The sequence below is a fragment of the Lolium rigidum genome, chromosome 5 (assembly GCF_022539505.1).
Source record: "Lolium rigidum isolate FL_2022 chromosome 5, APGP_CSIRO_Lrig_0.1, whole genome shotgun sequence".
Taxonomy (NCBI): domain Eukaryota; kingdom Viridiplantae; phylum Streptophyta; class Magnoliopsida; order Poales; family Poaceae; genus Lolium; species Lolium rigidum.
This window is the reverse complement of record NC_061512.1, coordinates 90,846,497-90,862,432: the sequence shown is the minus strand read 5'-3', so window position 1 is coordinate 90,862,432 and position 15,936 is coordinate 90,846,497. Positions and strand designations below refer to the sequence as shown.

General features: G+C 44.8%; 2 protein-coding genes across 3 annotated transcripts; both read right to left on the bottom strand.

Moving 5' to 3' along the window:
- Positions 1-6,726: 6,726 nt before the first annotated feature.
- On the bottom strand, positions 6,727-8,386 carry LOC124652090 (xyloglucan galactosyltransferase KATAMARI1 homolog). Its single transcript, XM_047191116.1, has 2 exons — positions 7,923-8,386; positions 6,727-7,837 (listed from the first exon to the last, which is right to left on the bottom strand). Exons 1-2 carry the CDS (start codon positions 8,384-8,386, stop codon positions 6,727-6,729), a joined length of 1,575 nt encoding a protein of 524 aa, XP_047047072.1.
- Positions 8,387-9,946: 1,560 nt separating this feature from the next.
- On the bottom strand, positions 9,947-13,025 carry LOC124654072 (protein ENHANCED DOWNY MILDEW 2-like). Of its 2 annotated transcripts, none has more exons than XM_047193106.1 (7): positions 12,510-13,025; positions 12,202-12,245; positions 11,560-11,674; positions 11,363-11,461; positions 10,799-11,046; positions 10,587-10,676; positions 9,947-10,495 (listed from the first exon to the last, which is right to left on the bottom strand). In XM_047193106.1, exons 1-7 carry the CDS (start codon positions 12,612-12,614, stop codon positions 10,213-10,215), a joined length of 984 nt encoding a protein of 327 aa, XP_047049062.1. In that variant the 5' UTR covers positions 12,615-13,025; the 3' UTR covers positions 9,947-10,212. The 2 variants fall into 2 exon arrangements, with proteins under 2 accessions (XP_047049062.1, XP_047049063.1); XM_047193107.1 differs by having other exon boundaries at positions 12,516-13,025.
- Positions 13,026-15,936: the final 2,911 nt, after the last annotated feature.

Below are 15,936 nucleotides of genomic sequence, written 5' to 3'. Positions count from 1 at the left end.
TTTCAGCAATACATGTCATCCTCAAACTGATGGTCAAACTGAAGTGGTGAATAGAACCTTGTCACAACTATTGAGATCCATGATCAAGAAGAACCTGAAGGAGTGGGAAGAGTGTTTGCCGCATGTGGAGTTTGCTTACAACAGGGCGGTACATTCTACCACAGAGCTGTGTCCTTTTGAGGTGGTGTATGGTTTCAAACCCATTACTCCACTAGATTTGTTGCCTCTACCCATACATGAGAGAGTTAATTTGGAGGCATCCAAGAGGGCAGATTTTGTGAGAAAGATACATTTGAAGACTAAAGAGTTGATAGAAAAGAAAGGCAAGAGCAATGCTGCAAGAATGAATAAGAAGCGCAAAGAGATGTTGTTCAAGCCTGGTGATATGGTATGGGTACATTTTCGCAAGGATAAGTTCCCGAAGCTGCGGAAGTCCAAGTTGAAGCCTCGTGGTGCTGGTCCTTACAAAGTGCTTGCCAAGATCAATAATAATGCATACTCGATAGATCTCCCAGTTGATGAGTTTGGTGTCAGTAATTCTTTCAATGTTGCTGATTTGACACCATATGACGGAGTAGACCTTGGAGCGTCGAGATCGACGCCTTTTGAATGGGGGAGATGATGAGGACATCCCTACCTCACTACTACCTCCGTCATTACAAGAAGATGATCCTGCTGTGAAGCTCAAGTCCAATGAAGTTAGGATTGGACCAATGACACGAGCTCGTGCGAAGCTACTTAAACAACAGGTGAACTTGTTCCTAAACGATACTTTGATTGATGAGAACTTTATACTGCCTAAGTGCTATTACTTATGTATGATCAGGTATGAGGAGGGAGCAAGCATCGCACGAGGAGGAGAGGAGCAGCTGGACCAGAAGATGGACGTGAAGCTGGACATGGAGCTGGACATGAAGATATCCCATGGACGCGCGAGGGAGGAGCGGGAGGCATGCGCGAGGGGAGAAGATGCTGTCCAGGCCGGTGCCAGATCCGGCCCGACCGGCCGTGCCGCCGGACCATCCGGTCCCAGGCCCGGTCAGACCGGATCCTGCGCCGGGTGCGCCCGGTCCAAACCGGCTGTGGCGCTTGTGCCAACCGGGCACTATCCAGTATGCCCGGGAGCTTCGCGCGGTCACCGCCCGGTGCCAGGTCCGGTTTGAACCGGACCGGTCGGTCCCAGACCCGGTCGACCGGCCGCCAGACCGGCCGACTCCGAGTCTGTCTCGACCAGATCTATTCTGGATCGGTTATTTTCGTACTTTTTCGACCTGAGGTCGTCCTGAACCCCTATATAAGTGTCCAGGACGCCCCCAAAGTTTCTTTAGACCACGTTTAAGATAAACCCTAGTTCTTAGTTGTTTGCTCTGCAAAACTATTGAATCCCTACACCATATTGCTTGATTTGGTGTAGATCTGAAAGTCTTGTGTGATCTGTTGTTCCATTGGGAATTAGTAGATTGCAACTTACCGCTTCGTGGTCGGCGGCTACGTGCGCAAGTGTGTGGAGTTGCGAATATCTTGCAGGGTTGAGAGCTGTTGCATTGGCGACAGGGACCAATCGAGAGATCTCGTTGCATCATACATGTTATTTTCCACTACATCGTCGTGTTCCTCTGCTGCCATCACCCCGTGATCATCATCACCACTGTTGCTTACTTAGAAGATCGTGGCCACCCCTTATCATAGAGGATCACATACAGAGGATGCGTAAGCATACTCAAATCTTGTGAATCTATGGGACTACTTCATGCCCGATGATATCGCGGTGGCTGGGGTGTTGTGTTCGCTTCCACCCAGCTACAAGGATAATGTCAGGAAGACTGTCATGAAAGGAGAACTGTTCACCTTCTATGAGATCATAGGAAAGTTAAGGACGTTCGATGAAGCACCAAATCCAGCATAGGTCATAGATGATGATGGTAAATATATTTATTATATATGCATCATAAATTTTATCCTTACCAACGCTTATTGCAAATTACAAAGTATTTGATACTTGTAATGTTTTGTTTGAAAATAGGACCGATCACTTGAGGAGCCGCCATGGAGAGAGAAGGTGACGCACGTGTTTGAAGGCATACGAGATGTTGATGGCCGACGACACTCTCACACTACATTTATCATCGACACCCTTAGTTATTTCAATTCGAATAAAAGCTGTAATCCTTATTAGTGAACTTTTCTTAGAGTGTCTTGCATTTCGCGAGACAAGTTATTCATTTGTGATAAAGACAAGCTCATTGTCTGCTTTTATGAATAAAATCTTTAGGTTCACATATTTCGATTAATTAGTATTATTTTGATCGTGTCGATATAAATTAACATTTATGTGTCATATTATAATGCCGAAAATATCCTACATAATAATTACATCATTGCAGAATGACACTTAGTTTAGTTCATATTAGCATCCCATTTGTTCATATTCGATGAAATGCCGAAGTCACTAGATGAATAATCTTATGACAATTTTTGCATATGCCGCATGAATAAAACACCAAGTTCATTAATTTGAATGAACAAAAGATTGTTGAATAAAATGCATAAGGATGTATTATTTGACAAACAATAGTGGATATCATTGTTTTGTAAGCTTGATGTCCATTTGGTAAATATATGTATTCACTAAACAAAACAAAGGATCTGAAATAACTTGACGGGATCAAGGGTTATTCAGAAATAAAATGAGGATATAAAGTTAACAAGAAAAACCAAGTCTATGCGATTGGATCGAAGTGATAAAAGTTTTGAGTTACATTTCTGCGTTAGAAAATTTGTGAAAGGTACGTTTTGCAAAAGTGTGATACACAACATGACAATATGTTGTTGTTCAAAAAGTATTGCATAACATCTCCTAGTAAGATATATCACTACATAGCACACACATTCAAAATTAATATAGCAAACACTCACTGATAAAAGAAGTTGTCAAAATGATTTATTAAGTTTTGAATTACGAGATAATTCCTAGACTGAAATGAATAAAGCTCTTTGTAATGTGTTCTCTGAATTGTGAATTGCGAATAAAACTAGTCTTGCTAAGAATTTGGTGCGTGTTTTATGGAGAAATCATGTTCTCATTAAAATACAAAGTGGAATTAAGTAAAACTAAACAAAAGTAATTGTACCTGACCTCAATATATCAGAGTTGCGCAGTGGATTTGTCCGTATCAAAGCTCGGAATGAAGAGCTGGAAAAATTATAAAGATCATGAAATCCTATAGTCAAAGTTTTACTAAAACTTAAGTGGGATTCACGGAATTTTTTTTACCTCGCGGAGCGGAATAATATTTCTGATTCAATTGTCTTAAGGAAAAGACATGCCTACAAATTACGAAAGAAGCATTGATAGACTATAATAAAAGAAATGCCTAAACATTCATGAAATCCTAAATTGAATATCATTTAAGATTATGAAGTATTGAGAAACTTGATCTTATCAAGTATGACAAAATACTTGAGTCTTCATCCGAAGAAAAAATTAAATTCAATAAAGACAAAGCAATTCTTTGATCTGTCACAAAACATGTTTTGGCAAAGATCATAGAACCAACTACAAATATGTGGTATTACTTGTGTCCTTAGGCGTTGTACTGGCAATCATAACAAGTATAAGAATTGATGTGAGGATTAACAAAAGTGGACCATTTTGGAAAGTGGAACAAGGTTGCAGTAAGACAATCGGCCGATTCTGTAAATCAGATCAATGCTAGAACATTGTGAGTGGAATTCTCAATTTTGATACTATGATAAAAAAGGATTTTGGAATTATCCAAAATAAAGAAAAGGCCTACAATTGCATTAAACTGAGCGGGATCTTATAATAGCTATCCTAATATGTGATGACAGATTTTGAGTGGGAGCTATATGTGAAATTCCACATTAATATGTGATGACATATTTTGAGTGGTAGCCTCATGAGAAATTCCATCACGTATGTGTTGACACATGTGAGTGGAGATTTTGAATGAAATGGATTGATATATAAGAGACATATAGAAAGCATAAACTACGTAAAATAATAACTGAAGTTGAAACACTACACGATTATTGAGATAGATGAAGAAAATGTCTTAATTATAAATGTCAAAGTTACCGTCCTAAGAACATGATTCTGAAGGAGTTCAGGATAAGACAAACAAAGAAAATAGTATTCTGGCTTGTAAAATATAATAAAGTACAAACATCGAGATGTTTATATTATATGAGTTATGGGAAAACATGTCGATGTTTGCGGTATTACAAAACATAACTAATTGATAGAAGAGAGATGTGCTACATCACCTATGTTTAGACATGGGGTTCTATCATTGAGCCATGATTTATAAAATGAGAAAATATGATCCTAGTTCTTATTAGAAGAATATGTTCCGAAGTAATTTCTGAGAAAAATGTTGAACAATGTAATCCTCAAATTTCTAGGAGATTGAGGATACCACATCTAAAGGAGGAATGGAAGATGGATGAGCATCTAAAGCATCATCATCAAGATCTACATTGATAAGAAGGCTGAGAAAATTGGATTTTCGCTAAAGTGTGTTTCCGAGTATTCATGACAAATAAAGTAAACGTCAGTTTGACTAAACCAAACTTCATGTGATAAAAGAAAGAAAAGTCTCACTTAAGGATCCAAAAGTTTATAATAGATTTATCATTTTGATAAAATAATGTCAAACAAGGTGACATTATGAATTTGCAAAGAACATATGAATCTGAGGATTATGAATTATCCACTATATCATTCATCCAATGACATGACGACCTCAATGTCAGTGACGTGTGTGTCCATGATCGGGAAAACCTCAACCAACTATTGACCTCAATGAAACACTCATGCACTTGTGTGCTTAATAGGGACTTTTGGTTATTTACAATACCACACGGTGTATTAATGTTTTCTTCATAATACAGTTAGAGCATGACATGAAACTAATTATGAATAATTGACATATAATGAATAACTATTATTATTTGTTGCTAGAGAACTATCTCCAACAGTCTCCCACTTGCACTAGAGCAAAAATAATCGAGTCATATTTGTCACTCATCATAACACCATACTCTTATGAGCTTATGATCATGCTAATTTGTGGAGCAGGTTGTTTTAGTGTCATGAATTATCAGATTCATATGTTCTTTAGGCATTTCATAATCCTCACTTTGATAAAATAATGTCAAACAAGGTGACAATATGAATTTGCAAAGAACATATGAATATGAGGATTATAAGTGGGCAATATAAGTATTGTAACACGATCATGCTATATTGAGCTCAATGTTACAATGTTTATAACAAGTGCATAGTAACTTAATCCTTAGACCATGAGGTCGTATTAATCACCATCTCCTGAGGTTTCCTTAGCTCATCAACCGTCACACCGTAGTAGGGGGATCATAAAGGTGTAGTTAGGTATACCGATGGAATGGTTGAGGCCTACGTTATCAAGAGCGGGGATACTTTGTAAGGGTCCACTCGGTGAGATTATATCCATGAAAGCTGCAGAGCATATGACTAGGTCATGGGGATATAATCGCATCTGAACGAGCTAAATAGTCTTGTCGGTAACAAGATCGAACTAGGTATCAAGATACTGATGATCATGTCTTAGAATAGTGCCGGTGTCGAATGAACAAAAGGATTACGACTATTTGCATAGGTTCAAACGATGATCATATCTTCGTGAAATTTATAGTGATCGCAATGGTTCCCTAGACCCCCTAGTGATCATATGGTCGGTGACCTAGTCCTGTTTCATAGCTATGTTATTCCAAACCGTAGATTAACAAACTTGAGGGTTCAACGAAACTACAGATGGTTTTGGATTCATTGAAGTTGAGAGATATATCTAGAATAGGGTTCCGGTGAAGTCCGAAAGATGTTCGGAATAGTTCGGGGGTGTCTCGGACTAATGGAAATTAAAGGATATATTTAATATGTTGATTAGAATTAATATATTAAAATATATTTAATTTAATATAAATATGATTTTTTATTTAATTAAAAAGGGCACCCAAATTTTATTAGGCCCCTGGAAGGGAGCGATGCCGGGATCTGGATCTAGAAGATCTACTTCCGCAACTTCGCTGGATCGGAGCCGGGAGTGTCGCTGAGCACCGTACGTGTGCGAAACTACGAGGTGCTGCACTTGCGGCAATTGACGTCGGGGAGAGGACTTCTTCACAACCTCAAGGTCGGCGCCGACTGTTCGACTACATCATCCACTTTCTAGAGGACGTTAACCGCTATCGATCTACGAGGGTACGTCACCGATATCACCTTCGGTACTGCATTACTACATGGATAGATCTTGGGCGTATTATGGTTCGCGTATAGTTAATTTTTTTTTTGTTTTCTGCTGCGAGACCCAACAACTGTTTGTGTGGGCTTGACCATGTTGTTGTAGGTTTTTGTCCGAAAACACTCTCTTCTTATTTAATAAATGAGGCAAAGTTTTTGACTCCGTCTTTTTAAGAAAAAATAGGCTCGCAGTTGCAAGTTCTAGAAAAGAACTCTTTCTTCTTCCTCATTCGTGAACTTGGAGTTCATAAGATTCCATCTTCTTCGACGTGATGCTGAGAAAACAGAAACACCACTGTGTCGACTATCCAGAACTGACCAGCCATCGATAAAATGGAAATAGCCACTACTTTAACTTTATGTTCGAACAACAAAACTACTCCTACTAAAAGATCAACACAAAAGTTGCACATAATAATTTGATGTCACGAGTCTTTGGCGGCCAGTGTATCATGGTCAACAGGCCATCCCAAATCCTCCCCCTTCTTGATCCTTGTCATCCTCGCCATCACCTCATCAAAGGCTACGTCGAACGCATCCCTCATGTCCCCCTGGAATCTCTCCCTGGGGTTCTTGTACAGAAACCTGGGGATCATGTTAATGACCTCCTCCCTCATGGCGGCCACCTCCTCGTCTGTGTACTTGGCCAGCACCTCCTCGATGTCCACTTTCCCTTGGAGGACTTGGTCGGGGTCGATGAGCACCCAGTACCGGCGTTCGTCGCCGTTGCTTCTGTCCGGGTCCGGGTGGTGCCACCGGTACTGCTTCTTGAAGGTGGACTCCTCGTGGAAGAAGACGGGGATGCATCCGGCCATGATGGAGTCCACCGAGGAGCGGCGCATGAAGGAGTCCCCATGCGGCTGCAGGCAGAAGCGGGACGAGGCGAAGGCGGAGACAAGCCTCCGCGGCGACCGGCAGGTGAGGAAGCCCTGGAGGCCGTGGCTGCAGTCGACGAGCCCGCACCGGCTCGATGAAGCGCACGAATCGATGATGCGGTCGCGGATGGGCAGTATCCCGTTGGCGCGCCGCGCACCGGCGAAGGCGAAGAGCCGAGGCCTGTCCGCGGCGCGGGCGCGCGCCTGCCACGCGGCCACCGCGTTCGCGGACGTCGGGTGGAAGTAGCTCGGGTACGGCACGGCGAAGTCCCGGCGCTCCCAGATGTGTGACTCGTAGGTGAGCACCGTCATGTTGCCGGACTCCGGGTGCTCGAGGAAGTTGTTTCCGCACACCCTGTTGGTGGCGTTGCCGTCGCCCTCAAGGTGCCGGAACATCCAGGTAGTCTTGGCGGCGACCATGAAGTGGTCGCGGCCCCCGAAGGCTGCCCACTGCGGCCGCGACGACAGCCACCGGAGGAACTCGGAGGAGGGACCGTTGCGCACCGAGGCGTTGAAGCCGCAGCGGTGCTGCTCGATCTCCAGCGCCGGGTAGTAGGGCACGTACACGGCCGTGGCTGCAGCCGGGTCGTCGGTGAGGCACTCGTACCGCCGCATCCGGTTGTGGACAATCACCTCCAGGGCGTACTGGTCCGTGCTGTACCTGTACGTCCGCAGCTAGCTCGTAAGCACCATATATACCATACGAATACTTGACTTGGTACTACGATCTAGGACTAGGAGTTTACCACCCGGTCCCGGTGTTGGGGATGACGCCGGTGTCACCGTCGCTGCCGTTGCCGGTGGCGGGGGGGAACGCAGGGCCCATGCCGGCATTGGCCATCAGGGAGCACATATGGTACTCATCCTGAAACACAGGGGAACCCTCGACGCAGTCCCTCAGAACATCGAATCGCGACGGCACATCCACCATGTACACGTACCTCCCCTCGCACGACGGCGATGCGGCCGATGAAAGCCGGCGCAGAGCGCCATCCTGATCGGCGACGACAGAGGAAGCTGGATGCTGGATGCTGGTGTCGAGCCCGTTGGGGACCGATAGCGGCAGGACGATGGGCGACGCCCGGGAGCCTTGGGCTCTAGAGGAGAAGAGGGAGAGGTGGACGAACTGGAAGTGGAGAAGGCAGGAAATGAGCCATGAGCCGAGGATGAGGAGGCCGTAGAGGACGTACTTGGGGTAGTGAGCCTCCATGGCTGTCTAGCTAGCTTGGCAGCAGCTCGATGAGGAGGTGGGCAGCACGCATCTGGCTAGCAAGCTGAGGGGTTTAGTAGGGGATTGGTGAACCATACCAAGTACTAATAATTAACTAGAGTAGTAAGCGCTATGCATCCAAGTTTGACCTTTCCCTCCCTCTTAACTGATGGAATTACAGTGTCTGATGATATATTCTAGTTCCTCATGTACAACACTATTTCAGGATTACTTGTTATATATACTCCAGGTACGCATTGTGTGATCTTGGTGCAAACTAGGAGTAGTACTTACTGCTATAGTAGTTGGTATGCATATGCATCCAAGATTGACCAACTCTTAACAAATGGGGATACTTCTTACTCGCAATTTAGTTATTTTGTTATGTGTATCAGTGTGCGTGGTGCTCAGACCGTGCTCAACTAAACTTGTTCCTGATTATCGCCACTGGCAGACCTAGAAAAAAAAATTCAGTGGGGGCAGAAGGCTTTGACTGGGAGCAGTTATGTTGTGAGTACAAAATTTTCAAGTTTTTTTCTTCAAATTTCTAAAGGATTTGAGAAATTTGAAATTATCGTCACTCAGCTCCTCTTGGGTCCCCCCCCCCCCCCTCCCTCCTGATTATAGCAAAGAGATTTGACAGCAAGTCAGCAACCATGATAATAATATTGAACTTGCTCGTATATTTTAGGGTGGTAGCCAGACTAGTTTGATCCTCCGTACTACTTGATACTGTATCTCTCTAAGAGAAATCTGTGTTTCTTTGTAGCTAGCTACTCTGTTGTAACTACTTCCGAAATGTGCAAAACAATGCCTACATTTGGCTGTCAATATCAAAACGTAATTAGAACTCCATGGAACTGCAACGCATAGCTAATCTTCCTTCAGACACACACATCATATTACTTGGGGTGCTGTGCTAATCGTCTGCTTGGATTGTACGAAATGCAGCCTAAAAAATAAGGCTGGTTTTGTTCGATCCAAAGACTCAAGTTAAGTCGAGCTGTCTCCAAGAAACTCTTGGTGCTACGGTTCTTGTTTATGCTGCACCTCTTGTATTCTTAATCCCAACTTGGCATTCCTATGCATTGTTTAAACCCTGCATTGTGAATTGACTTGAGCTGCTCATTAAGCTTTGCTCATCGGGATTCCAAGTAGACTCCCGGAGTAAGATTCTAGACATGTTTCAATTAAAGAAACCCGTGTGAATTCTAGATCGAGGACTTGATTGATTATGTGTAACAGATTCTACGGTCATCAAGAGCTCAAGGCAGCCTTGGACTCTTGACCCCTCTGGCTTACCTGCAGTTATTCAGCATAAGCTCACATTTTTTTCTCTTGTTAAGAGTATATTGACAAAAGGGTAAACTGATTCTTGGGTGATAAGCGGCCCTGTGACGATTGATAACTATTATTAGTGGACTTCTCCCAACATGGGTTCCACGCGCACTGCACGCGACAAAGCATCTACGAGTAGATCTGTTTTTCAAGGTTCTGTTGACGTGAAAGTGGGGGAACTTAAATTGGCATTGCATATACACATGTTCTGTTGACGGAAACAAGCAAGCAAACAAACACTATATCACTGGAGCTCATGTTCAGATATTATTTTCCACAGATAAAGAGTTTAGGATCCATTTTTAATAATGGTAAAAGGAAGGATATTTGTGTCCCGCCTATTTTTTTTCTTCTCAGGTTCATTTCCAACCGCACTCAAATGGAACTGAACATTTTGTATCAGTATTCACCATGCCCTTCAGGTGGAAGCTATTGCTGCTAGTTTTCTCTTCAGCAACAGGCTGGAGACAAAAAAAAAATGATGTTGGTCACTCGTCAAGCCAGCCGCATGAGCCTGGTTGAGGACGCAGGAACAAGTGCTTTGGCGCAAATGAATCGATGGGCTTCACCCGATGATGGCCAATTTCTGCCGGCTGAGGGGATTGAGATGGTTTGGAGGACGAGGGGCGGTCGAGTTGCTCATCTTTTTCGAGTATATCATGCTCCTGAGGTGTACCTCTAGCCCTTTTTGATGCAACAGGATTTCTCCCATCTGGAAAGAAAATATGATCCCTCATGGGAGTTCCCAGCTCTGGTTGAATTTCATGCTTCCTGCAAATATTTTAAGAATTCATCAGGTCTGGATAGGAAAGAGAGACAACGAGCTGAGTGTGTGATCGAGAAAGTAGGAGAATTTACACACATGCAGTAGATCAAAATTTGTTTGTGTAGAATTTTCTCCCACGCCCTCCGCGGATTACCCGTTTCTTCAGACTCTTCGAAGGAAATATCACTGCAAAACAATTAGCTGTTAGGAAGAGAATCTTGTTTACACCAATGAAGCATAACCAAAATGAGACAGGGTGGAGAATAGCAAGGGCATATCCATCTCCAATCTCCATTGCAAAGGCAAACCTTGGCAAGCACTTCCGGTGGTATGCAGTTGGACAGCGCCTACAAACTGCAAATTGCATCTCTTTATAATCCTTGTTCTCTGCTTCCTTACACGACTTACATTGATGCACAGGACACTCAAATTCCAGTCCACCAGCAATATGTTGCACATGAAGTACGGCCCGGGTTTTGCTATCAGGGTTGAGTAGTTCAGCAACACAGTTAGGGTGGTAAAAGTGCCCACACTTTTGATGCTTACATTGGAATACCTGAAAATACATGAAAAAGTTGGCAGAGAATCAAGTATTTTCAGATGTCAATTTGTGGTGGCAGTCCATCGACCTTTGATTACACCACTTCCCAATTTGAGTCAACCGCTTGAAGTGACATGGGATGTGTGTATTTTTGATTTTGCATGGATGTCAGAAAGTAATTAACACAGCATCTTTTTTAATCAGCAGCAAAGCAGGGGTATTGTGCTAGTTTCTTAAATTTTACTAGGAAAATGCTGCAATAGAAAAAGGCATCTTAAGATACATCCTATATCTTCTGGCAGTCTGAAGTCAACAGAAAAATGCTTCATACCTCAGGTCCTGATGCCAAGTCTGAAGACCCCAACAATCCACAAGCAAAACACTGATGCTGCTTATACTGGCAGTTCTTGCAGGTATACAAGGCCGCATCCTGAATTACCATCGAGCAATATGAAACAGATGTCAACTTCTATACATAAAGAAAACAAGTGATAAATAAAAAGAACCAGGAAACTTAATCAAATATACCCCTTGTGCTACATGCTTTTGCCACTGTTCTTCAGGCATCCCAAGGGTTGCGCACATTGAGTCTTCACCATGTTCTTCGGTTGGGTGAAAGGATCTCTGACATCCACCATCACAGCTAAAAAAACAAGGGAACAAGGAACACTGAGATAGAGCACGGTATATGACACATTCAAAGCAACAGGTATTTCAACAACATTCATCAGAGACGTTAGGAATTTAGGAGGCACTACATGTTGCATCTGTAACATTAAAAAAAAAAGCGGTGCTAAAAACACATTTGACGACAAGCTTGAAAATCCATATATATATATATATATCATCGAATATTGGTGGGACTGAATCCAAGAACTTCTGAGCATAGTGAATGTGCTATCTCTATCTGGAAGCAACTATCATGAGAAAATCGGCTATCGAAGTAGATAAATGCAGTATAATCTTCTAGTACCGTTAGTTTAATTGACAAAACATGAAATCTATTGCTAAGAGAATACATATTAACTACGTACAATATCACACAATCACTAGCTGTGTATATGTCAAGAATATAAATTGAGGAGAACAAATTCTTAAGAAAAAAATGTGAATTGGCGACCGCAACTGCCCATTTATTAGAGATGAATCCACCGTTAAGGGTATACCTACCAGATTAAATCACCACCATCGTCGCACAGTACACAGGCACCCCTCTGCATAAGAAAATAGACATCTTAGCAATGTATTACTGGATTAATCTTGTCAACGAGTTAAATAGGAGGAAGAGAACTTTTAAAAAAAAAGCCAGGCGGGTGAGCAAAATTGAAGCGCACGTGCACAACAATGATGGGTGCTCTTCTTGCGCGGCAGCGCAGAAGTAATCCACGAGAAGCAACCGGTAAGGCAACCGAATAGTGTAGCTCTAGAGAAACAAAACAAGCAAGCAGATCAAGCTATCAGGTGAATTTTCCCGGTACCTTCACCTTCTTAACAGGCCTCTCGCCACCGGCCCTGTTTGGGTTGCTGCCCTGTTCCCCCTTCGCCTTCCGGCGCCTGCTCACTGGCATCTTTATCACGGCCATGATCTTCCCCCGGGATGAGACAAGCCAAGACGCGGATTTGGTTTGGGTTTCTTCCTAGGGTCCCAAACGAAACCCACCCGCCAATCGCCCTCTCCGCTCGATCCGCGGTGAAGTCCGTCGACCGATATGTAGATCGGACAGGGCAGCAGCAGGAATAGCTCACCAAGAATCCTCTCAAGTGTCAAACTAGTGCTAGGCGCGTTTCTTGAACTCGGGGAGGGGAGACTGGTGATCGCAGTATATAACGACGGGGGCGGAACCGACGAGCCACCGGCGCTGAATCCGATCCGGTTAAGGTGGACGGTGAGACTGTGAGAGGATAGCGTCGCCGCCTCCGGTACGGAGTCCGTTCTGCTCCCGGTCCCTGTATTCCGCCGCCGCCGTACTGGCGTTACGGCTTGCGACGCGTGGGCAGTGGGCACACCTTTGCCGTACCGTCTGGTCATCTAGCGAGCAGCATAACTTGGATCTATTCTGTCAAAGAAAAAAAAAACTTGGATCTATGGGTACCCACCCTGGGCTGGAATGGGCCGGGTTTTGGGGCCTTTGGGCGCTGCCCAAACCCGACCTAAGTATTCCCCAACATTTGGTGTTTTAATAAAGGAGGCGGATGGTTTTGCTCCCAAAAAAAACAAAAACAAAGTCGTGCGTACGATTGAAATGTTTGGCGGTTGAGCTCCAGTCATCTTGTTATTTCAAAAAATTAAAAAAATCATATTTATAAGTGTTACTGTATAATTTTCTAAAATCCAATCGGATGTAGCGAATAATGTATCCCAAAAACTGCAAAATATCAATTTCAAATAATTTATATTCCAGATCGCAACAAAAGTAACACAAGTGTAGATCCGAGAATGCATGTTTTCAAATCTCCAAACGTTTTTAGATTTTATCATTTTTTGTAGCCCATAATATAAAAAAATCACGTTGCAATTTTTCCTGCTTGTAAGGGCATCTCTAGCTGGGTCACGCAAACGGACGCTAAACGACCGTTTGCGTCCGCCCGGGCGAAAATGCGTCTGGTACAACTTTCAGCGGAGGAACGCATAGTGACCGGGTCGTCCGCGGCGACGCAAACCTGGCCCAAATATGTGTCAGGTTTGCGTGTCTGCGGACGCAGCGGTCATCCGCCTGGTCCTCGCACGGGCCCGCCTGGCAGGGGCACAGATGTTTCGTCTTCCGCGGCATTACTTACGGGCGGCACGCTGCAGCTTTTCCAGGGCCGCGTTAATGACGCGTCTCGGCTTCCGCGAGCGTGCGCTGCTGGGCGGCGTCGCAGTGGCAGGACATTGAAGGCGAGCTGGCGTTCGAGCCTCTTAAAGGAACGTTGTCGGCGCCCATTTCCCCGACCACACCATTGTTTGAGCCCACCCTATCCACCCGACCGACGCCATGGGGAAGAAATGCTAGCCGTTCCGCAAGACCAAGAACGACCACGAGGCTAGCGGGTCCGGCAAGAAGCCAAGGGTCGGGCGGTACGTCCGCATCAAGCTCGCGCGCCGCCTTTCGGAGGATGCCGGCCGGTGCCATGGCCAGACGCAAACCTGCCTGGATGGGGCTGGTACCTCAACTTCAGGCGCATGCTTGTCCCCCAGTGCCGCGCGAGGGCCAAGAGCGCTGGTACGAGGTGCGCCTCCGTCGAGCGATCTTGCCGCCGGATCTCCAAGAAGATCTGGCGTACGCGCTCAACTCCTACAACTGGATCTCGTTCGGGGCGTGGGAGTTCACCGCGCGCCGCCGCACTGGCTACCTCGGCGACGTTGAGTACTTCGACCGCGAGATCACCGCAGAAGAAGAGGAGAACAACCAGGAGGACGAGGACGAGGACGAGCACGCGGAGTGCGCAGACTACGACCACGAAGACGGCGCGCTGGCGTGGGATCCGGAGACCGGACATTACCGAGGAGTAGGCCATTGCCATGGCACTGGCCAATAGCGAGCTCGACGAGCTCAACGAGCTCGCTTTGTGGGACGGGCTCGCAATCCAACTCCACGAGTCCGCGCTGGCGCGGGGGAGGCCGGCGAATCCTCCGGCCACACCGACGTGTTCCAACGACGGCGCGCCGGCTGCTGCTCCGGCCTGGGATCCATGGCCACCTTCACCACAGCCTCCTGCGCATGCGATGGCCTGGCCGCAGTTGTCGTAGCCTGCCCTACCTCCTCCACCGCCGGTGTACCAGCTTCCATGGTCGACGCCGGAGTTCATCGACCTCGTTAACGACAACGACCAGTAGGCAGTACCTAGTTTTACCACTCCTTTATGACCTTTTTAATGTATTTTTATGTTTTTTTATTAATGTAAATTATGACTTTCATGAATGGAAAAAAATTATGCTTCGTGCAGCTGGAGCCACCCCGACACAAACGCACGCGCGGTCGATTTCGATCATTTGGGACGACGCAAACGGACACGGGGACATCCAAAATGTGTCGCCCCGATGGAGATGGGCAGGTTGAATGCGAGACGCCTCCCTAGGGGGATGCCCTAGCTGGCGGTCGACCGCCAGGTTCTTATTGCGCGATGTGTTTCCGACAGCCCAATTCGGGAAAAAAACCGTGTTTCTCTTTCGTGGTAAGAAACGTGCGGGAAGTAATTTGCGCGTTGTGGACCATAGAGGTTACGTGTCGTAATGTATTTTCTTTCTATCGCACGTGTAGAAAACACAATTCCCTTTCCTGTGCGATACAATTTCAGAGTCGTACGTTATTTTGCTTTCTGTAGGACCGTGCAATTCCCTTTACTCGTTGACGAAGCAATTTTTATTCCCTTTTTTGGCTAGTGAAATTTTAGGGTTAAAAAAGGGAGGGGAGCAGCATAATCCACTTGCAAATGAAATGAACTACGACTTGCAACATGTATGAAAATAACAATTCCCTTCTTCCGCAATTCCGTTAGCCTAGAAAGGAGGTAGGTAACTTCAGAACGTAGGTGTTGGTTAAACGTTGAGATACATGTTGATGAAAAGTAAATGGCTGGGTTGATAAAACATTGGGTTACCCGTTGATAAAAAGTGAACAGGAAGGTTGATAAATAGGTTTCCCTTCTTCCCTTAAGAAAACAAAGGACCAAATTTTCCATGAGAGAAAAAGAAGGACGTAACAAGAAAAAAGGTTGGTAAAATAATAAGTTACATGTTGATGAAGACTGAATTGGAGGGTTGATAAATAGGTTCCCTTCTTCCCTTAAGAAAACAAAGAATCAACTTTTCTATAAGAAAAAGAAGGACGTAACAAAAATAAATGGGTTGGTAAAATATTGGGTTACCCGTTGATAGAAAGCGAATGTGAGGGTTGATAAATGGGTTCCCTTCTTCCCTTAAGA